This window comes from Zea mays, chromosome 2 (genome assembly GCF_902167145.1).
Source record: "Zea mays cultivar B73 chromosome 2, Zm-B73-REFERENCE-NAM-5.0, whole genome shotgun sequence".
NCBI classification, from domain to species: domain Eukaryota; kingdom Viridiplantae; phylum Streptophyta; class Magnoliopsida; order Poales; family Poaceae; genus Zea; species Zea mays.
In genome coordinates this window covers 236,072,206-236,094,659 of record NC_050097.1, presented here as the reverse complement: position 1 = coordinate 236,094,659, position 22,454 = coordinate 236,072,206, and the positions used below count along the sequence as shown (strand labels likewise).

The following is a 22,454-nucleotide window of genomic DNA, read 5'->3' as shown; positions in this document are numbered from 1 at the left end:
CAAGGTGTTTTGTTACCACGATTGAACTAGAATTTTGTTTCAGTTACTATATGCATTACTTTCATTCACACGAGCACAAATTGCAAAAACATACAACCAAGATTTATTTCATATATTGAAATTTTCTCTCCAACGTGCAGGTATATCTCTACTAACTATTAAGTGTGCAGTGTAGACTGCCCCCGCTCCCCTCCCTGCCGCGGATCACGCGCACGACCCCCCGCCGCCGCGATTCCCTCCCCGCGCGGATCACGCGCACGACCCCTCCCCCCGCCGCGATTCCCTCCCCGCGCGGATCACGCGCACGAACCCCCCCGCCGCGATTCCCTCCCCGCGCGGATCACGCGCACGAACCCCCGCCGCCGCGATTCCCTCCCTACGCGCGCGGGAACCGCCCGCACAGCCCACCGCGACCCTTAAGCCCCCCTCCTCTCTCCTCGACGCCGGAATGGCGAAAAGCTGCGGCGAGTACACTGTGGAGGTTGCGTCCTCCAGCTCCTCTCCTATTCCCGCTTCCGCGTCGGCTACGAGGTCGAAGGCGAAACACCATATAGAGATCGAGGGGTACCCTGTGGATGGCGTCTCCATCGGCGGTCAAGAGACCTGCGTCATCTTCCCGACGCTGAGCCTCGCCTTCGACATCGGCCGATGCCCGCAGTGCGCCGTCTCGCAGGAGTTCCTCTTCGTCTCTTACGGGCACCTCGACCACATCGGGGGCCTTCCCATGTATGTGGCCAGCGGGGGCTCTTCAGGCTGCGTCCGCCCACCATCTTCGTCCCGGCGTGCCTCCGGTACCTCGTGGAGCGGCTATTTGAGGGTCTCGAGGCGCAACCGTCACACCGAGAAACCCGCCCCTGGCTCCAGCTCGGGATCGGCCCGTCTTCGGCATCCCCGCCGCCGTCACCCCCGCACCGGCTGAAACGGCCGAGACCTGATGACGACGTAGGCCCTTCGGTGTATGTATCCGTCAGCCGGCGGCCGTGCCCCTGCTCCCGCTGCCGCAACTGCAACTGTAGGTCTCTTTACAACCAGGGCCTTCGTCCTCGTATAATAGAAAGGATAGATAGGGGAAGAAAAGTTGGGAATGGTTGTAGATGCTAACACAAGTCTCCAACAAGAAAGGAGGCAGTTGCAGGCCGCTCCAGCTGAGAGCCTCGTCGAGAGCGAGGGAGGATATCTGGATGGCGATGGGTGACGCGAAGCCGTTGGTGCTAATCCCGATGCCCAGCCGCGACCGCGACCTGCTCGTGCCGACCGCCGCCGTCGCCACGCATGCGTCCCCGTCCGCCCGCAGCGTCGCTGATTCTGACGACGACGAGAGCAAGCCCTCCTCTGCCTCCGCTGCCGCGCAGACCGGCCGTGAGGTCGCCGCCCTTCCCTCTCCGCTTCCTCCCACTCCCGCCTCGCTTCGCATGACGGTGGCTTCTCGAGTCAGATTTGGTCTGCCCGAGAAATGTCAATGCGCGAATTATTGTGGGATATGAAATGTAGTTGCTTCTTGTTTCAGGCGTTCCATAAGGTTGTGCATAGCTGGGCGTCCAAGAAGTTCATGACCGTATGGTATGTATGCTCCTTGGATCCTGAATCTCTAATCCCCAATTTGTTGTACCGTGATGGGACTCACATTTTGCAAGGATTTTATTTGTGCGACGCTGAATCTAATGGATCTTTTGCCGCTGTAGCTGTATTACTGTGAAAAGATGTCATTTTAAGCTTTAATATTCTGTTTATATTGCTAAAATACCATTCAAACGTGAAAAATGCAGCAGGTTTTGTGGTTCTGCTGTTGGGTTTATATCCTAAGACTGAACATGGATGCATGCTGAAGCTGTTTGTCGTGTACATTGTATAATGTCAATGCAGTTTTGTGCTGTCAGTTAATTTCTATTGAAATTCTTGTGATGAACTATAAACTGAGTATAGACTGCATCTGAAATTGCAAGGAAATTGGTCATTTACTAAGCTGTAAGCTTTTGCTTCAAAGTAGCAAAGCTCAAAATTCCCATCTTTCACTTTATCAAAGCGAAAATTTATAGTCTAGCAAATTTTTTGATTGGTTCTGTGATCTGTCATGGGTTTCACAATTGTATATGTGGACACTGGTTTAATGAAGTAATTTTTTGAATCCTATATATGCTACCAGACTTGAAAACATTAGCTGTAATTGTTTACCTTCTCTGTTGCTCTCATGTTATGTGTACTGTCCTAGCAGAACTTCTAGCTATGTTTTCCGATAATTTTGCTGAATAATATTTCCAGAATATCTTTCTGCTGGGTAGTATGGAGCAATGTGAACACGATATCATCCTTGAGTGCTTTTGAAGTGCTTGATGTTGGAAGATGGTAGAAAAGATAGTTAATACCACTGGAATTGTTCTTAGTACCAGCATGTTGATGCTGGCCATAAATGACATGCATAAATTGAATAAGATAGTAAGATACTGAATGTAGCACCAGAAGATATTAGTGAAACACGGAATGAACTATAATTTTGTGCATTTAGATTGAAGAAGCTATGAATAAGTGTTCTTTAAAGAAGATGGATTTAAAATGGTCTCACTGTACCTTCTCTTTTCTTGATATCTCTCACAATAACTTCCAATTCCACTTTCTAATTTCCTTTTTCAGTTTCATCATTGTCCCGCACGTTATTAATGATGTCATGATGTGGTCACAAAGCATAAGCTTAACATGAATACATTTCATCATAAGTTGGCCATGTAAATGAATATTTACGAAATAAGCAATTTTTGAGTTTTCTGTCTACTTTATTTGTTTTGGCCTGACATGCTCTATCAACATGACTTAAGCAAAACATGTACTATTTGTAATGTTAAAAAGCGGTACTATAAAATTGATTTAGGCATTTAGCATTAACTCTAGGTGAACGTGGGCTAGAATAATACACTATACTGAGTTGACTTTTTCTGCAAGGCTTTTGTTCATCTAGATGGTGTCAGCCATGGTAGTATAAAGTCTGATTTCTCTATTTGTGTCAGGAAGGATCATCATAGAATGAAATTTGGGATGAACCAACGTTCTGATCATACTCTCTTCACTATAGTTTGGCATATTAACAAGCTACTGAACTGTTTTGTGCTTAAGTAAAAAAACTTAAGATTAGTGTAAGGTACATTCTTTTCAGGTTATTCTTTTATCACTCTACTGATGTGGTTTCTCTAATTCTCTTGCAGTGTCATCCTCTTCCCAATTGCAGTTACATTCTATGTGACATGGTGGTTCTTTCGCTTTGTGGATGGTTTTTTCTCCCCAATATATGCTCACTTGAATGCATGCTTGTTTTGATCTGGATGAAACCGTGATTTGGTTATACACATGTATTTTTAGAACCATAAAATGACAATGAATCTAACCAGGTGAAATGGCGGCACTGATTTGCTTAGATGCATCATAAATATGGCGAACAAATGGCATTCGTTTTATGAACCACTCCCCGAGACCAAGGACAGATGCCCCCAGCCAAGATGACATGAATACACCAACCACAAAAATGAAAGATATTGATGTTACAAAACCAAGCCCTGCAAGAAGGTAAAAAAGACATTAAATTTAAAACTTTAGTGAAAATTCAAAGATGATTCTAGAGATTTCCATATAAAGCTACTCATCGTAGAAAGAACATAAAAGAAGAGATGATTCCATGAACAAGCTAAAAGAGAATTAGTTTGTTTAGTAAACAGTGCAACTAGGCTATGAATTTGGGAAAATATACTTGGCCAGATTTGATTAATCATCACACATTAAAACAGGGCACTTATAGTAAACCAAGAGGATGGAGTTTAGGATTTAGGAACCAAGTTGAAGGAAAAGCTTGAATCCATCACTAGATTAAAAACAGCCATTCTAATGTCTCGCATGCACTTGCCAAACAGTGCACAAATCTATGGGCGACAGGACAAGGTAGGCTCATAGTCATGGGGAGATATAAGCACTAACGATTTCATGAACTGACAGCAAAACAGACAGCTAAATAAACCATGCCGTGTCTCCATTTGTTGTTACATTTTACAGATACATGGAAATGCGCTTAGATGTCTACGTCTCAAGGCTGCACAACATGTCAATGATAATGCAGCAGTTTGGATCTTCTGGCAAAGCTTGCCTTGCCTTGCCCAGCAAGGATATGCAGCTAGATGTGTTTGGATTGCTGGCAAGCACACCTTGTAGGATGCAGTGGCAAGCGTCATATGTAGACTGCCCCCGCTCTCACCAGCCTCCCGCGGATCCCGCGCGCGCACGGCAGACAACCGCCGCCGAGGATACCGCCCCCGATAATCTCGCCCCCGCCCCACCTCCGTTTTCGCCGCCGCCGCGCCGCGCCGCACACCCGCGCCAACGCTCGCCCTCCACCCGCGCCCGCCACAAAGCTCGCCGACAGCCACGCCCGCACGACCCGAACGCCATCCCGCCTCCATCCCCCGGCAATCGTCACCGCCTGCCGCCCGACTTCCGTTTTCGTCGCGGCCGCGTCGCGTCGCACGCCTACGCTCGCCCTCCGCCCGCCCCAGCCACAAAGGTCGCCGAAAACCCCGCCTCACACCTATACACCGCCCGCGATTCGCGCCATCCCGCCTCCCTACACGCGCCCGGCCGCCGCCGCGAACCACACATCTCCGCCAACCGCAAATGCGCGAAGCCCGGCCGCCGCCGCGAACCACACATCTCACGCCATGGATGGCAGCGATAAACCCGCGCCTCTATGAATTGGAACCCAAAACCCTAATCCTCTCTCTCCACGCCGCCAGAGATAGCCGTGTGGGAGCTCGGTCCTCGGGATTCTGCATCGATCTCTGCTATCTAGGTTTCTCAGATGGGTGACCTCAAGGAGGTTTTCCGCTCCCTCCAAGAACTCTTCCCTGAGGTGCGTACGATCGGCTCTCATTCGTGTCTCGCGTGCAGCTTTTGAGATGTCATATGTGAGGGGCTGCAAAAGAAGTTTTTTCGTGAATTTATTTTTTTATAGCTGAGGGTACTAGGGTTAGGGGACACACATGACACATGGACTGGGTAAATACCAGTGTGATTAAGAGCTGCTTATTGTGGTGAATTTGGATTTGATTTTAGTGGTTTTAGAGAGATCATACACGATTATTTGATGATTAGATCAAATTTAAGGGTGTTATCTGTTGGTTTCATGAGGGCAAATTTGTGAAATACATCTTTTCTGCAGGTTGATCATCGTATGCTGAAGGCTATCACAATTGAGCATCATAAAGATGTTGATTCCGCGGTTGTTACTGTTCTTGATGAAGTCATGCCGTTCATGACGGGTTCAGCTGGAGTGGATGGTTATGTTGGGAATTTGTCATCTATGGATGGTTCTGTTGGGAATTTGTTTGCTAATCACAGCACACATGAAGTGGGAAGTTCATCATCTGTTTGTGAGTATGAAAACCAAACTTTCAGACTTGTACACCTTTTTTTTCTTCTTCCGAGATGACGTTTGGCTCATTAAACTCTAGCTTTAAAGCCTTAAAGGTGTTCTGTTAGGACCCCTTAGGCATATACAGTGTATTTGTACTGTAGAAGTAAAATATATGTGCTAAAGCTATACTTGAGGAGGCCAAGACCCCCGGTGACATGTCCAAGGTGGTCGACCCAGCGCTGCTGGCCGAGATGGCAGAGCTGGAGAGCGACGAGGAAGAGGCAGACACCGATGACACCTACTGATCGCTCCTGCATGCAGCTCAGCAGCTGCTCAGTCATGGTGTCCAATCCTTGTGCTGCAGACATGGTGCCACCGAGCGCCCGAGCTTAACCCGTGTGTGTGATGACGGATGTTGTATTGCACTCTTTACTCTGTCTGTATAATAAAAGTCTGTACAGCGCTGTACAATTGCATATTGCCTTGTACAGATAAACTAGCGTGCAGCGATATACTCCGTCCCAAATTCTATGTTCCAAAACGGTTTAAATAATTATATTTTTTAGAGAGATCAAAGTAGTTTTAAGTATGATTAAATTTATATAATAAAATAATACTAATTATGATACCAAATAAGTATCATGGATATTTAAGTATGATAAATTTATAAATAATATTACATTATAATCAGCTACTACAGAAAATTAAAGATAAAACGAAGCGCCGATCATGACAGAAGCCAAAATATATTATAGAGAGGTCATATCGCGGATGGCGTCGAGGGCCAGAACGCGACGCCGAGGCTTCTTTCGTGCTTGAGCGGCAGGAGCGAGGCCCACGAAACGGACAGTATGGACGCCCTCGTTCCACTCTTATGTTATTTTATATCTTAGAATGTGAATACTTATGTTTTTCTATAATAATCATGTGTCATTTTCACTATCTTAGGAAATTTGGATCTATGTTCGCCTCATTTCTTGGACCCATCTTTGCAGCTCTATATCTGTTTCAGACTACGTTAGGTTATTATGTGTTTCCGTTGCAACGCACGGGCATCCACCTAGTTAAAGAGAAGAAAGAACCTTACACAAAAGCTGAGAGGGAACCAGACCATGCGTGTTATCATCTTTGAGGTTATTCACTTCAAATTAAAGCTAGTTGTTTAGACTGTTGCAGCTGCAATCGAAAGACAAAACATTGTAAAAGCAGTAGAAATCAGTACGAATTAAAGCTAAGCAAACGTGCTATTTTACTGCTTCCTTATGCTTTCAGACAAAGTCAATCCATGCCATTGGTCACATTTCTCATGGTTGCTTAACGATTATATTACCATTTCTAGGGATGGCAATGGGTAAGGTACCTAAATAGGACACAAAGCCATACACATATCCACTATAGAAAAAATGCCTCGTACCTATACCCACTATCCATCATAGGTACAAAATTACGCTATACCCTACCCAATATGGGTAGCGGGTATCCATACTCAGTAACATTATAGTACACAAGATCATTTTGAATCGCAAAAGTAACTACCAAATACAAAATGTTGAAACCTCATACCTTATCAATGTTGAAAGATGCCAAAATAACATATTATCTTATGTTACCATGATAAATTTATTGAACCCAACATAATTTTATCAAGTGGTCAACAACATTTAGCATTAAATGGCAATACCATACAAGCCTATGCATGAGAGAGAATAAGTCCCTTAATCCAAACCCACATGTCATATGCTAGCGAGTTTTCTATCGGGTAGCGGTTATAAGGCAAGAGAGAACATACTCATGCCCACTATATTCGATTAGTATAACAAATGACCCAATAAAATAACCATGTGTATCAAAATTTGCCATAACCATGTCCTAATATAGTTTTTACCCATCGGGTATCGGGTACCCATTGCTATCACTAACCATTTCTATATATTTGTATGATCGTATCAGCAATCTTCTATATCTATGTGAACATATCGTCACCTTATATCGCCAACAATTTACTAGTCCGCTTATATGTTCTAACCAAATGTCCTTAATAGACTTTTTTTATTTTATATAACAAGTATATTATATACTGTGTTAATGCTACGATTTCAGGAGGGAAGGAGAGGAGTCGATGGTGACGACGACGTGAGTGAGAGGAGTGGGAGGGAGGGACGCTGTAGCGGAAGAGGAGGGACGAAAGACGATAAATGATTTAAATAATATTGCCTATTAGATTTGAGTAAGAGAGATAAATTTATCTAGTGATTTAAACTGTTGTTTTTTTATAGTGTGTTAAGTTTGAATACAATTTATTTGATGAATTTAGTTGAATGTTATATATAGCAGATATATTTAATTTTCGTCTCTGGTAGTGCCAGAAAAAAGAACGGAAAACATATGTTCTACACGATACAACATTTTGACCCAGTCCTCCACCAACCGACTCTCTAGTCTCTACATCAAACATCACAAAGTGGGCCAAAATGGGCCACACCGGACGCATCAGGCATTAAGCGTGGTAACACCAGGCTCCGGCCCACGGGCCACCTAGTCCCGTCCTTCTTCTGCCTCCACTACGCTCAGGCGGTCAGGCCAGGCCCGGGAGGTGCGCCACGACCTGACCGACGCCGCCGCACCAGGCGCTCGATTCCCAGCCGCCCCCAAAAACCCGGCGCAGATCCTAGCGGTGCGGCGGCCGGAGCTGGTGCTCCAGCGCCCTTCGCGGCTGCCCAGGGGTGGGGCGAGGCTGACGCGCAGCGGGCGGGCGAGCGATTGCGATGGCGTCGCTAGGGCGGCTCAAATCCGCCATCTTCGATAGGGAGGAGAGGAAGATGTAAGCCTTTCGTGTATCTTTTGGTGCGTTTGTTTCTTAGGTAGATTCCTGCGGCTCAATCTGGATAGAGAAACCCTAGCCTCTATCACGGCTGTTGAAGAGCTATATTTTATATGGTTCCAGCACTCTTTGGGCCTCAACCGTTGAAAAATGTAAAACTATTACTGGGTCCACGAACCCCAATAGTTTACTTATCTGTCTGCAATTGCTTTGCAGTAGTTACTAGTTAGTGTAGGCTAGTGCAGTAATTGAAGGCGGGAATCACGGGCTCTTACTTCAGTATACTCTTCCGGTGTTTGTGCTGACTGTGGTCTCAATAAGCTGAACGTGGGTTTTGATGGATGCAGGCAGTACCAATCGCACATCCGCGGGCTCAATGCCTATGATCGCCATAAGAAGTTCATGAAGGATTATGGTATGACCTTTTCCTGCAGTTTTTTTTCTGGCAAAAACATGTCAACGCAGTCTTTCCCCTCCATTCTTCAATGATTCATTTGGGAACTGTGTACCTTAATAAGGTATTATCTGTTGTGAAATAAATGGTTCCAGAATAGAATAACATGGTGATAGAATAATGGGATGTGCAAACCAAAGTATAACTGGTAAATTGAAGGGAACATCTATAACTTGCAGTTCTTCTGTTACAGTATGCGTGGGCACATACAAGATACCCGTGATGCTCGAAAGTATATGCCACAAGCTGCTCGCACTTCTGTTATTACTAATTACCTCAAATGGTGCATTATGCATGGATCAGAGCAACCAACACACAAAATCTTATTGTATTCCCTTTATAGGTTTCTCCTTTTGATCACAACCATTCAACGTGTTGGTGTGCCTGGTTTCGGCATTGCTTTAAGTTTGATATATTGGTACCTTGTCCCACTGCAAATGTGTGGGCAGATTTTATTTGCTCTTTCATGGTGAAGAGGAAACTGGGGCAGTGGCATATAATGAGTTATTTATTGTCTTAGCCTTGGTTTCCAAAATAAACTGAATGGTGAACAGTCCCCTCTACATTAGAAAGAATTGGGGGCTACCTTCATTCATACATGGATTATGTATTTCTAAATATAACATGGCAGTTAGCTTAATGCAGAATATTCTAATGTGGATTTTTCTTTACATGGGATTTAAGCCCTGGCCTCCAACCTGGTACAATGTTACTTTTCTGCCCAATGCCATCCCATGGATAGATCACAAATTCACAGAATGAACCTTTCGTTGTGAGAAGGAAACTAAGATAGTGGCATGTACTGAGCTATTTATTTGCTTACTCTTAGTTTCCAAAAGAAATAGGATGATGGACAGTCCCCTCTATTGTAGAAGAATTGGGGTCTACCTTTGTCCATACACATTGACATTGGTAACATACTTCGATCTGCAACTTGCCATTCCCTAGTTCAATAAAAATATATTCAAATCTGGATTGTTTTCTCCACAAAGGAATCGATGTCCTACTATCCCAATTCCCAGTCATGTATGATATACTGATACCTGACTAGATGTGCATTTAGGAGAAGTATAAACTTTTTGGAAACATGAAAAGTATAATCTTAAGTGGGGTTGCTTGGATTTTGGTGGGTTTCTTTAGCAACTGATTTGGTTGACATACTTCTAACGGTGCAGTACTTGATTACTTCTACATGGATATATGTATGAGTAATCTCCGATGCACGGATTCAAAACTAGGAGAGTTGTATTTTAGGTTTCAAAAACTCTTATTTTATGTATCCCAGTCTTCCACGATACTGGTGTGAAAGAGTTTTCTTAAACCTTAGCATACATCACATCTATCCTTCGTTTCGTGCATGAATGTATTTGTATATTGCCAATGATACATGTTTTCTCTTTAAACAGTTCAGTTTTATGGCCACGAGAAAAATGTGGATAGTAGTTTGCCCATCAAAACTGATAAAGATACGCTGAGAGAAGGATACAGGTCAGAACCTTGTCTGTTAAGTGTTCCTAGTGCAACATGTGCCTGTGGTTTTGGGAAACTCATAAGTGCCTCACTTTACTTCTATTCATGTAAAAAGGTTCATTCTTTCCGAGGAAGATGAGATGGATTCTACTTGGGAGAAAAGGCTGGTCAAACGTTACTATGACAAGCTGTTTAAGGAGTATCCTTTTTTTATATTTGATATTGTATTGTTTTTTCTGTAAGGACATATAAGTACATGACATAGTTTTCAGATAACTTTGTAAAATGACATGTTCATATATGCTGAAGCTAATTTTGTTACATGAAGTTATTAAGTCATGCAAATGTGATCATATAAAGAGACTTGTATCTGTTGCTGTCCTCTGTGTTGCTTGCACCTCATGAACTCATGCATTTTGTCAACTAGGATTTACAATTGTTGTATACGCGGGAGCTATATTTCATGTTGGTTGTACTATTCCTTTTTCTCCATTGTGCTTAGAGTCCTTAACATGAGATAGGTATTGCATTGCTGATATGACCCAGTATAAAAAAGGCAAGGTGTGTCACTGTCATTGAGAGCTATTCCTTGATGTGAATGCTTAGTTTCTCCTTCACTCTTGAATGACATGTAATAGAAAGACTGTCCGTACTAGCATGACATAGATGGTCCTTTTTGTACGGCCAAGATTGCAGTAATGATATCATGCCAATTGTGATACTGTTTTAACCTTGATTTCACATTTCATAAACTTAATACATGGGTGGTAATAACAAGATGATTATTCTTTTTGGTTGTGGATTTGTGTCAGTGTGCATAGTGCAATATGCTTGCTTGTCACACCCATTTTAATGTCTAAGATATGGCAGGCATGCACAAACACTTGTTATCAGAAGTTAAAGCAAGTAAGATATGGATCATATGGCAGCCATGCATACTCGTGATAGGATGATGAATGGCTGCCCATTTTTTTTGTTTCTGAAATGATCTGTAGTTTTGGATGTTGCATGTTATAAGGGTATTTTCTGATGCAGATTGGACTGAGATGGAGAACAGAAAAGGAGGTGATATCTGGCAAAGGTATTATTCAGTAATCCTGTCAGTTGAATTCCATATAAAACGATTTACCTGAAAACTATGGTAGCTGAACTTTGATCATATGAGTATTCTGTTGCTAGTAACAGACTTTAAAAATCGAAGTCTAGTACTTAAAAGGGTATTTAAAGAAACTGTACCAATTTTACTGAGCTTAAAGTGTTGTTTGTTACAGTATTAGGCATCATCTTAGCAAAGCGCTGGTGGAGGGTTGCTTGCATCAAACAACCTCCAAACTCCAAAATACATCAGAACTGAATTTTAGATTTTGGAGCCATATTTGCAGTTGTCATATCATTATACTTGCTTGTAATAGAACACAGAAAGCCCCCCCTCCCCCTAAAAATCAGAAATATATATTTGTGTAAACAGGACCTGTTCTTTGTTGATCAATATCAGTGTCTTCAGTAATGACCAGAATATGCTCTTTTGCAGGGCAATTCATCTGTGGTAATAGGCATTGTGATGAAAAACATGGTCTAGGTAGTTATGAGGTATGTATGTTATTTGCTAATATCTTGTTGATACTAAAATGTGTACAATGCATTTTTTTTATGTTTTCAGCTGTATTTGTAGCCCTTACCTTTCTTTTTGTTCTTTATCTCATGTTCAGGTCAATTTTTCTTATGTTGAAGCAGAGGAGCAGAAACAAGCACTAGTGAAATTGGTAGCTTGCAAAAGGTTTGTGAATCAACTGTTCCACAATAGGATTTGTTTGAAACAGTTTTTAACTATTACTCCTTATAGTTTCTTATTAGGATGTTTCTTTCATTGAACTTTTCGATGGACCAATGGGTGTTGCTCTTTCTTTCTTGTCTTCTTTGTGTTCAAGCAAGCATTCAATTGGTTACTTAGCTTGATTGTAGTACATTATGAAAGATGTGCAGAAAAGCTTGCTTATAAGAGGCAAAAGGAGAAAGAGAATGAAAATGAGCTCCCTGGTGAAAAGGAAATTGATTTGAAAGACAGCGACAAGAGAAAGAGGTACTTATACTTCTTCTCCACTCCCAGTATGTTTTTTACCCTACATTATTTGATTTGACTGTTCAAACTGCAGAAAACATGAGGAAAGTGACCACAGCTCAGAGGACGAGAAATATAGAAGAAAGAAAAAAGGTATAGAGGATTTCAGATACCTTTGCATGTGGTTATGATCTATGATGCGTTTGGTGGCAGACATGTTGTGCTTAATTTAGGGCTTGTTTGGCTCCAAAGTAAAAAAGCCCCAGGCTGATAAACCTCGAACCGGGATCCCTGGTCTAATCAGCCATACAGTAGAAGATAATTTTGAAGTGTTGGGTGTGAGCCCCTAAAATGAACCATATACAATATGGTAAGAGTTGGAGAATGGAAACCCTAACCCTGTGTTAGGGTTGGGTGTTGTATTAATAGACTTGAGTTAACTGGGCCTAGCCCATTACACAGGGGTAAGAGAGTAATTACACGGGGAAAACCCTAAATAGGTATTATAACATCCTCCGCAGTCTCAACTCTATCTTGTACAGATGTTAAGACTGGATCGGAAGTCTAAAAATACACTCGACGGTAATCCCTTGGTGAAGATGCTGGCGAACTGCAGCGTGGTGGGACCCCGAGAACCCGAACGTCACCGGCGGCGACACACTTGTGGACGAAGTGCAGGTCGATCTCCACGTGCTTCGTGCGCTAATACTTCACGAGATTGGTGGAGAGGTAGACCTTGTTGCAGTAGACGAGGGTGGCGCGCTGAAGGGGGCTATGGAGCTCGTGGAGGTTCTGGCGCAGCCAGGAGGCCTCTGCTATGCCGTTGGCCACGACGCGGTACTCGGCATTGGCGTTAGAGCGGGAGACAGCGGGCTGTCGCTTGGCGCCCCAGGAGACGAGGTTGGCGCCTAGTAACACGACATAACCGGATGTGGACTAACGCGTGTCAGGGCAGCCAACCCAGTCAACGTCGGTGTAGACCACGAGCTCTGACGTCGGGGATGGTCGGAGTAGGAGTCCGTAGTTGAGGGAGCCGCGAAGGTAGCGCAGGATCCGCTTGAGAGCGGTGAGATGGGGCTCTCGCGGGGTGTGCATATGCAGGCACACCTGCTGGACGACGTAGGCGATGTCGGGCCTGGAGAAGGTGAGGTATTGGAGCGCGCCGGTCAGGCTTCGGTAGGACGTCGCGTCGGTGACCTGGTGTCCGTCGTCCTTAGAGAGCTTCGCCTGAGTGTTGACAGTTGTGGAGCAGGGCTTGCAGTCGGACATGCCAACTCGCTCCAGGATTTCGATGGCGTACTGGCGTTGGTGGAGGAAGAGATCCTGAGGCCGGCGCTCAACGTTGATGCCGAGGAAGTGGAGGGGCCCCAGGTCCTCCATCGCGAACTCTCGCTGAAGGGTGACGATCGTGCGCCGTATGAGGTCGGCGGTGGATGCCGTGAGCACAATGTCGTAGCAGGAGGTAGATGGTGTCGTCGTGTCGGTAAATGAATAGGGAGGTGTACGACTTGGCCTTGACGAAGCCGATGGAGGCCACGTAGGAGGCGAAGCGACTGTACCATGCTCGTGGCACCTGCTTGAGGCCGTATAGGGAGCAATTCAGCCGACAGACCAGATCCGGGCGAGTGGCGTCGATGAAGCCAGTGGGCTGGCTGCAGTAGACAGTCTTCGTCAGAGTGCCGTGGAGTAAGGCATTCTTGACGTCGAGCTGATGGATCGCCCAGTCTCGAGAGAGGGCGAGGGAGAGGACGACACGAACGGTGGCGTACTTGACGTTGGGGCTCAAGGTCTCGTCGTAGTCCACTCCGGGGCGCTGGGTGAAGCTCCGAAGGACCCAACGGGCCTGGTAGCGGTCAAGGGAATCGTCCGAGGTCAGCTTGTGGCGGAAGTGTTGGGATAGCAGGCACATCCGAACACGCAGAGGTGGTCATAAGAGGGGGCTATGCCATACAGGGCAAAGTGGGGAGTGGTGTGGCTCACCGCCTTCGAGGGGAGGTGGTTGACGAGATGTGTGGCGGTGTTCAGGGCCTCTGCCCAGTAGCTGGTAGGGAGAGACGCCTGAAAAAGGAGGCAACAGATCATGTCGGTGGTGGTGTGAATGATGTGTTCGGCCCGGTCGTTCTAGGGAGAGGTGTAGGGGTACGGGAGACGCAACTGGACGCCGTGGGTAAGGAAGAAGGTGCAAGAGGCGTTGTTGTTGAACTCGCGACCATTATCACACTGGAGGGCACGGACCGAGCGACAGAACTAGGTGGAGACCTAGGTGAAGAAGTGGGTGAGGATGGTGAATGTGTCGGACTTCAGCCGAAGTGGGTAAGTCCAAAGAAAATGTGAGAACTCGTCCAGAATGACCAGATAGTATTTGTAACCAGAGAAGCTGAGGACAGGAGAAGTCCAGAGATCACATTGGACAAGATCAAAGGCCTGAGCAGCCCTGGACGTGGAAGTGGGAAAAGGAAGACGAGAGTGATGATTGAGTTGACAAGCATGTCAGAGGCGCTCAGACGAACCCCGGGTATAGGAGATGTCTGAGCGGTTGGAATGCTGGGACATCATGTCAGGTCCATGGTGCCTGAGGCGACGATGCCAAACGACGGAGGTGGTGGTAGTAGCAAGAGCATGTGACGAGGCTACGCTGGTGGGGGAAGTGGAGGGCAAGTGAATAGAGTAGAGGGGGCCGGAGCTGTCACAACAAGCATATGGTAAGCCCCCAGGGATCGAACTCCATAGAACAATGGTTATCACTAGTGAAGCGACGAACCGAGAGAAGGGGATGAGTTAGACTGGGAGCAACAAGGACATCGTTAAGGCAGAACGGTCCTGGAAGAACCGATGCACCTACTGAGGTGACCGGGAGGGTGGAACTGTTGCCCACAACGATGGAGGGAGGATGTGAGGGGTGTGGTGGATGGGAGTGGAATAACGAGCTAGCGGTTGGAGTAGTGTGGAAGGAGGCTCCAGAGTCGACCACCCAATCGGTTGGAGAGGGAGATGGTGGGTAAGGCGCAGGGTGCGCGGAAAGAGCTACGGGAGGTGCTCCGACATGGCTACTAGGAGGGGAGGGAGACAACGAGGGCTCGATTGCCAGGGAGGCGATCACTGCACGGGGGAAGACAAGGGGTCTGGGCATGTGACGTCCGACTTGGGGGTGGAGCTCGACGTAGTCACGAAGGACAGGGCTCATGGCGTGATTGAAGGCCACTAAGGTGCCTCGGACAAGCTGGCCGTCATGGAGGAGGACACACACAGGCATGAGATCGGGGATGGGAGCCACGGCGAAGGTAGGAGTCGCCGAAGGCGATGTTGAGGATGCCGACAGTGGGACCATCTGAGGGGGATATGACGGGGGATTCCAGAACAGAGGCCATGCGAGTGCGAGGCCCAGCGGAGCCGTCATAGTAGCGTGGGGGAGTCCACGCGAGGGGTCTATGACCAGCGGCGGCGTCCACTGTAGAGGAAGAGTAGGTGGGGGTCGCCATGAAGGGAGCAACGGAGGTCGACAACGCAGGAAGATGTGGCGGGGGCGGAACAGGGCGTCAAGCAGCGCAGGGATGCGTAGCAGGGGTGGACCGAGTGTGTCTGCGGCGGGGGGCTGAGCCAGTGGCGGGGTTCCCTGGCGGCGGAGGTGCGGGTCCGATCGGGGAAGCACCCGTCGAGCGGCGACGGCGCGTGGAGCAGGGAGGTTGGCGATGAGTCGCGGTGGTGGAGACCTCGAGGCAGGCGTGCTGAGAGCCTGGGAGTGCCCGAGCGCGCGTGCCGAGCCCTGGCGGCGGCACAACGAAGTAGAGAGCGCCCCCCGGTGTCGAGGGCGCAGCCAGGCGTCGCGACCCGGCAAGGGGAGCAGTGCGGCGTTGCTGGTGGAGACGGGCGCGCGCCGTGCTCTGGCGTCGGTGCGACGAAGATGAGGACGCCGGGAGCAGGCGTCTAGGACGGCGCCGACTACAGGAGATGGCGACGAGATGGAGTTGCCGGCTTGGGAGAGGACACCGACGTGGGCTGGGAGGCGGCGGCTGTAGGGATGGGAGGGAGGGGAAGAGGTAGTTGGATCGGGTACCAAGTTGGAGAATGGAAACCCTAACCCATTTGTTTGAGTGTTAGAGTTGGATGTTGTATTAATAGATTTGAGTTAACTAGGCCTGACACATTAGGGGTGAGAGAGTAATTACGCGGGGAGAACCCCAAACCCTAAACATGTATTCTAAAAGTAAGGAAAAATATGTTGTAAGATTAAAATGATAAAAGATGGCATAGTCATGGTGCTTGGCTCCCATCGAGGCTGCAACAATGTATCAGAGCTGTGTGCCATTTGATCAAAGAGTTCGAAGGCGCACAACAATGTAAGCGTACACAACACTTACACACCCCTAGGGAGGTGCCACATATCTGGAGAACGTATAGCTGGCATTAGGCTCATTAGAACCTGTAACAGCATCGAGCTTTATCGATTATTATATGCTATTTATAGTTGTGTTTGTTCCCTCAGGATTTAAGGATGCCAAAAATTCTGGTAGCCAGAGACCTGCAGATCGGTGTGGAGCATCTTCAAAGAGTTCAGGGAACAGTGACGAAGCCTTCGAGGAGTACCTGGAAGGCATGTTCCCGTGATCGGATTCGTAGTTCTTATTAAAAGAAAAAGGTGACTGAAGGCTTCTTGATCAGCCCATGAAAAAAATGATGCACGGGTCTTGGAACAACACCATTAGCGGGTGTTGGAGTAGCAAGTCAGTTCCAGTTCGAACCTCAACGAGTCAACGCTCTGCTGACTCTACAACGTCATGTAAAGTGCGACCTGTAATTATGCGTGCCTGGGTTGTTTCGGTGGGTTTTTTTTCTCCCATTGCTTTCAGAGACATGGTTGACGCCTGTTAGTCAAAGAAGATTGTAATATACTAACTACTACTCCCTTGCCCGCACTATACTGTATGACATTTCCAGCAGCGTTGCTTTTTCGTCCATCTCTACATCACTTCTCTGGCTATAGAGATTCAGTGTTTACCGTATGATTAGTATTCTGATGTATGAACTGTGGTTACTCGGCTTCGTATGGTATTAAAAATTTGCCAAGTTTCCGTAAAAGAGTATATTGAGGAACTTGGAATTATATTTATATTGTACCTCAATGTTTGAGGGGGAAAAAATGGGTTGCAGCTTCCGGTTACTGATTTCTCGTGCAAAATATTGTAGAACTCTAGGACTCGAGAAGTGCACCGACGAACTGTGAATGCAAGTACGAGTATCTATGTGACAGTGACACCACCCTCTCGCCTCTGACATTTGCAAGTTAGTATATTGTCTTGGTCCCCATTCCCCAACCCCGACTATGCTGGTCCAGCTACCTGATGGAAAATGTACACCTCCACAGTTTTAGGTCAATATTTTAACTGCCAATTGGTTGTTATTATAGAAAAAAGGGGCTAAATTAGCTGTCGCGTTCAGGTGGGTAGTAAGGACATGTATAGTGCAGAGACATTAAAACGGTTCTTCAAACATAAAAGATAACTAAGAGACTCTATTATAAATGAAGTGTCTATAAATATAGTTTATTAATGAATACAAAAGTAAATGTGTTTGTACAACATTGTATCGATAGAACAAACGACAAATTCGTACAGTGAGAAGTGAGGCGTATGTTGCTACTTAGGTTACGAGTTAGAGACGTCTATGCTCCACAATTTTTTTTACAAATAACCTCTTTAAACACTTCAAGAGTCTCTACATTAAATATCACTATACATACTTTAATCGATACTAGGTGAGTGTCCGTGCGTTGCAACGGAACTGTATAATAACACGATAACTTATGTGTACATATGTATGTTATATGTATATGCTCGTGCGTTGCTACGAAGTTAATATTATAAAACACAATATTTTTTGTATATTAATGTATTTTATCATAGCAACACACGAGCATATACCTAGTTAGATTTTTATGTGGTTAGGTCACAACTATTTAATTCCATTATGCTCTATAGGTTGCATATACACGAGATAGTTCACGGGCAACGTACTGATGAAGTGGTTCCTAAAGAGCTTCGGGCTATATGACAGTAACATACTGATGAAGTGGTTCCTAATACAAGGACTGAAGAAATGGTGACTGGAGGGCTGGTGGTGCCTCATCACAGATTGCTACGACAGAAGCTGGTAGTACTATTTCAGCATGAGCAACATCGTCTCCACGCATTCTTAGATGTTTAGTTAAAAATCACCCTGAAGAAGAAGAAAGTGTAATATGGACACTTAAATTGTAATATGTGAAGTGCAGTGTGTACCGGTATGTGAACTTGTTTGAAACTGTAATTTGTGAAATGAACTACTGTTCTCTAGTGAAAATAGTCTAGAATTCATTCATGATCTCAAACACTGCTTTCTAGTGAAAATACTCCTCTATTTCCCTTGTACTCTATGAATTGCAGTTATTTCAGATTTCGGTAAAAATAGTCACTTAAATCTGTAGTTATTTCATATTTCTATGAAAATAGTCACTTGAATCTGCAGTTATTTCAGATTTCTATGAAACTGAACAATATTTATTTCTAAGAAACTATACAATAGTTCAAGACAAACTCAACAATAGTTCCTGAGAAACAGAAAAATAGTTCATGAGAGATTGAACAATAGTTCCTAAGAAACTGAAGAATAGGTCCTGAGAAACTATACAATAGTTCATGAGAAAATAGTCTCTAGTTCCTGAGAAACTTAAAAATAGTTCAGTTGAAATTGAACAAAGTTCCCAAGATACTGTAGAATAGTTTCCGAGAAACTATAAATAGCCTCAGTAGTACTGAAAAAATAGCCTCAGTAGTTATTTCAGATTTCATATAAACACAAGTACACGGACTTAGCCATTTAGAGCCACAATATACACAGATTGCTAGTACCTCATTCACAGAAAGCAGTTTTTTCTTAAACATATGCTTTTTAGCCACAACAGGCACAAGTACATAGATTTAGCTCAGTAGTACAGGTGCAATGCATTACCTCATCACTACTACACTTAATACAAAAAGAACTACAGTGTGTACGCATTACCACATAATTCACTAAATACAAAAGGAACCGCATTACCAAACAGTTCACTGAATACAAAAGTAACTGCATTAACAAACACACAATACAAAATTTAATGCAACCAACCAAAAGTAATACAAACAGACAGCATCCACGGCGCAGCCCGCCTTGTGCGCAACAACAGCGACAAGCTACACAAACGCGACGACCTTCTTCTCAACGACCATAGCCGCGCTGCCGGCTTCCTCCGCAGCAACTGCGGTAAAGAACATTCATAATATTTTAGCATATATTTTCAATGCGTCTACTGTAATGCCAATATTCATTGGATATTCAGCTTTATAACCCAACAAGATGTCATCCAGCAAATCAAGGCCTAGCAGTAAAGAATCAAGTAGTTAGCAATTTGAGAAATAGAACTTTTTTAGTAAACAAGCTGCATATATAGTAGGTAGAGACAATCTCAGATGAAACTATTACCACATGTAGAGACATCAAAAGAATCAATAGGTGGCTCCCTCATGTATATAAATTATCTTTCCTTATAAGGATCCGAATCACATGAAGATCTTTGCAATACCAATTCCATAAGCCCTTGGATTTCCGATCTTTTCTGCTCAGATTTAACAAATGACCATTTCTGCATGGGAGAAGTTCAAAATTGAGTGGACTCGTACAGGTTGACAAAAAAACATGACCTATAACTAAAATCATAATTTAGAATGAGGGACCATATATAGGTTGCAACCATCTGTTGAAGATTGCAGACTTACATTAATGAGAATGTTCACGAAACGTTTTGAAGTTCAACGATAAATTGGTGTTTGAGAGATCTATTTTCATGTTTGGTTTTTAAACAAACTATTTGTTTTATTATCCAAAAAACAGACTATATGTTTCTTCAACCTACAATAACTAATTGCTATGTGCATATTTTTTAGCTTAAACAATCTTATTCATTGATCTAAAAGGGTAGCTTGTACTCCATTCCAAATTGTAAGTCATTTGGGACTGTGCTAGCCAAAATGCTTGAGATAGACCATTGTTCAACCTACCTTATCTACAATGTGAAAAAGCTATCTGAACCAAGAGCGTTATCTTAGTGGTGTCAGTGACTTACCTCAAGTTGTTCATTTAACTATCTCTGAACCTCAATTTGCATCTGAAGTACTTCACCAATTTGAATGGTCATGTTATCATCACATTCTTGAGACTGACATGGTAGTAGTCCGAGATGTGTTGTGGTTGTGAGGTGTCACCATCAGGATCTTCTAGAATCGAATCATGCCTAATGGTTGGCATCTAGATCTGCACACGAATAAGTCAGTGTCTCTTCCATGATAACTACAAGGTTCAGTTACATACACAAATCATGTAATTCACTTGTAACATAATTCTCTACACAGTATCATCCTATCTCTTTCTATTTCATCCTAACCAATTTCTCTACACAATTCCAGATTCAAAATTATGGTATTTATTAGTAATGTATGCAGGCTGAACTGGAAGTAGAGAGAACCATCCAACATGGCACATAAAGAGAGAAAGCGCCCATAAGTGTACAACCTATCTCTTTCTATTTCATCCTAACCAATTTCTCTACACAGTTCCAGATTCACTTATAAAGCAAGTGATCTGAAGTCACTATATTCACCAGCTGACGACTAAGAAAGCGACCATAAGTGTACAACATTGCCGTGAAAAAATTGCCTACAATAGGAAATAATACTTGGGCATAAACATCACAACGAGAAAAAATACTGCTGAAAGCATGGCAGCTGTGAAATTGACAAATTTCTGTTTAAACTTGGTAGAATCAAAATGAACCATTGCTTACCAATTCGGGACCCTGAATCCTGGCAGTTGTTTCTCTTCACTGGATTTTCTGAGTAAGTTGAAAAGTTCTCTTGCCATGTATATTTGAATCACAACCACCATAGCCTAGATATATAGATGACCCATATAAATAATAAAGGCAAAGCCTCCAATCATCCATACTGTAGAATACGTATGGGTAAGCATTGATTTATATTTGTTCTGATCATTGATAAGCAATGGTTGTCCATTAGCTCTATTCCCATCTGTGGTAGCCTGAAAAAATGACCAAGATTAGTACGAAAAAGAACACCTAAAATAGGCTGCTGCTCTAGCTTGAACCATGTTTCAGTTTATTAGCTGAAATCTAAAGAGGGAGCGAGAGAGAGAGAGAGAGCAAAGCGCAATAAAGAGCAAAAGGAACAAGAAATTACTAACCTCAGTTGGATGTTTGCGACGTCTTACACGGCCTACATGAGAAGCAGAAACATTGCTAGAGCTTGTGTCCCTTTACATCACTGGTACTCAAAAAGTTACTAAAAAGAAAATAAAAAGGCAATAGTCAAGCAGACCAGATTTGATTATAAGATGAAATTCAAAATGTGTAGAAACCAACACATGTATGAGATAATCTATGGGCATTAGAACTGATTAAAAAATCCTTGGAACAAAACGCTTGATCAATGCTCTGCTAAAAATTCAATGGTACACTAATTGAACATCGGGCAAGCAAAACTCATTATATAACAATAAATCCAAAGGGGTCTCAAACACAGAGCGTGCGGACAGCAGGTTCAGCTGAAACTGAACCCCAGACAGTTTTGGAAAAACGAACACAAACCAGTATTCCCCAAAAGGCAAACTGCTTTAGATGAACTGGAGCACCGTATCAGTCCCAGGAAGGAATGTTTGGATTTGAGGGACGGTAAAGGAACTAACAAAATGAGCAAGCATCCATCTAACTCCAATCAATCTAGGGTTCCTCGCCACTCCAGAACATCCAACTCCAATCAATCTAGGGTTTCTCACCAAAACAGTTAGGTGCCATGTTTTAAACGGAGGAGACCTACAAAGCTGGCTAAGCGCGACCCCGCCAGGCCAGGGTACGGGAAGAGGAATGGAGGAAGGGGATTGGTGTGAAGAGCCGCCTATGATTAATTTTTCCTCGGTAGTCTCCCGTAACCGTAACCCAGAAAAATATGTATTGCTTCCTTCCTGTGGCACGGAAGTAGTTTGTCAAGTCTACTGGTGTTTCCTTGTTCCCGGCTTCCCGCACCTATACAACGCTAATTTGTCCTTGTAGTCTCCTTAATTCTAGAGGTTAACTAACTAATTAAAAGTTCAGTCATCTCATCTATATAAGGATTGTACCTCTATTCGCCGTGAACCAAGAGTCCGTCCCTGCAGCCATGTACGCTTCAGTATCTATGTTTTC

The 22,454-nt window shown here is 44.4% G+C and overlaps 2 protein-coding genes, 1 long non-coding RNA gene and 1 pseudogene across 5 annotated transcripts; 3 read left to right on the top strand and 1 right to left on the bottom strand.

Moving 5' to 3' along the window:
* The first annotated feature begins 448 nt into the window (after window positions 1-448).
* LOC103649450 (nuclear ribonuclease Z-like) lies at window positions 449-1,101 on the top strand (annotated as a pseudogene).
* Window positions 1,102-4,805: 3,704 nt separating this feature from the next.
* LOC103649448 (uncharacterized) lies at window positions 4,806-5,691 on the top strand. Its single transcript, XM_008673715.2, has 3 exons — window positions 4,806-4,882; window positions 5,192-5,402; window positions 5,570-5,691. The coding sequence occupies exons 1-3, from the start codon at window positions 4,832-4,834 to the stop codon at window positions 5,689-5,691; spliced, it is 384 nt and encodes a 127-aa protein (XP_008671937.2). The 5' UTR covers window positions 4,806-4,831.
* A 2,226-nt stretch (window positions 5,692-7,917) lies between these two features.
* On the top strand, window positions 7,918-17,151 carry LOC100277486 (uncharacterized). 3 transcript variants are annotated; one of them, XM_020547609.3, is made up of 12 exons: window positions 7,918-8,207; window positions 8,555-8,622; window positions 8,855-8,893; window positions 10,068-10,149; window positions 10,247-10,330; window positions 10,653-10,692; window positions 11,167-11,212; window positions 11,663-11,721; window positions 11,841-11,908; window positions 12,107-12,211; window positions 12,285-12,343; window positions 16,674-17,151. In XM_020547609.3, exons 1-12 carry the CDS (start codon window positions 8,152-8,154, stop codon window positions 16,793-16,795), a joined length of 828 nt encoding a protein of 275 aa, XP_020403198.1. In that variant the 5' UTR covers window positions 7,918-8,151; the 3' UTR covers window positions 16,796-17,151. The 3 variants fall into 3 exon arrangements, 2 of the variants coding, with proteins under 2 accessions (XP_020403198.1, NP_001352922.1); NR_158703.1 differs by having other exon boundaries at window positions 8,057-8,207; window positions 12,115-12,211; window positions 16,674-17,143; NM_001365993.1 differs by lacking the exon at window positions 8,855-8,893 and having other exon boundaries at window positions 7,996-8,207; window positions 16,674-17,143.
* A 2,319-nt stretch (window positions 17,152-19,470) lies between these two features.
* LOC103648170 (uncharacterized) lies at window positions 19,471-20,537 on the bottom strand. The gene is made up of 3 exons (XR_002267764.2): window positions 20,325-20,537; window positions 19,685-19,844; window positions 19,471-19,580 (listed from the first exon to the last, which is right to left on the bottom strand). It is a non-coding gene; the product is annotated as an uncharacterized lncRNA (long non-coding RNA).
* Window positions 20,538-22,454: the final 1,917 nt, after the last annotated feature.

What these genes read in the sequence shown, in the direction of transcription:
- LOC103649448 (XM_008673715.2), top strand. Translation starts at nt 4,832, where the DNA reads ATGGGTGACCTCAAGGAGGTTTTCCGCTCCCTCCAAGAACTCTTCCCT. An exon ending in TCCAAGAACTCTTCCCTGAG is followed by an intron (nt 4,883 to 5,191) that starts GTGCGTACGATC and finishes TCTTTTCTGCAG; the next exon opens with GTTGATCATCGTATGCTGAA. An exon ending in GGGAAGTTCATCATCTGTTT is followed by an intron (nt 5,403 to 5,569) that starts GTGAGTATGAAA and finishes TATGTGCTAAAG; the next exon opens with CTATACTTGAGGAGGCCAAG.
- LOC100277486 (XM_020547609.3), top strand. Translation starts at nt 8,152, where the DNA reads ATGGCGTCGCTAGGGCGGCTCAAATCCGCCATCTTCGATAGGGAGGAG. An exon ending in GACAGCGACAAGAGAAAGAG is followed by an intron (nt 12,212 to 12,284) that starts GTACTTATACTT and finishes TTCAAACTGCAG; the next exon opens with AAAACATGAGGAAAGTGACC. An exon ending in ATATAGAAGAAAGAAAAAAG is followed by an intron (nt 12,344 to 16,673) that starts GTATAGAGGATT and finishes TTGTTCCCTCAG; the next exon opens with GATTTAAGGATGCCAAAAAT.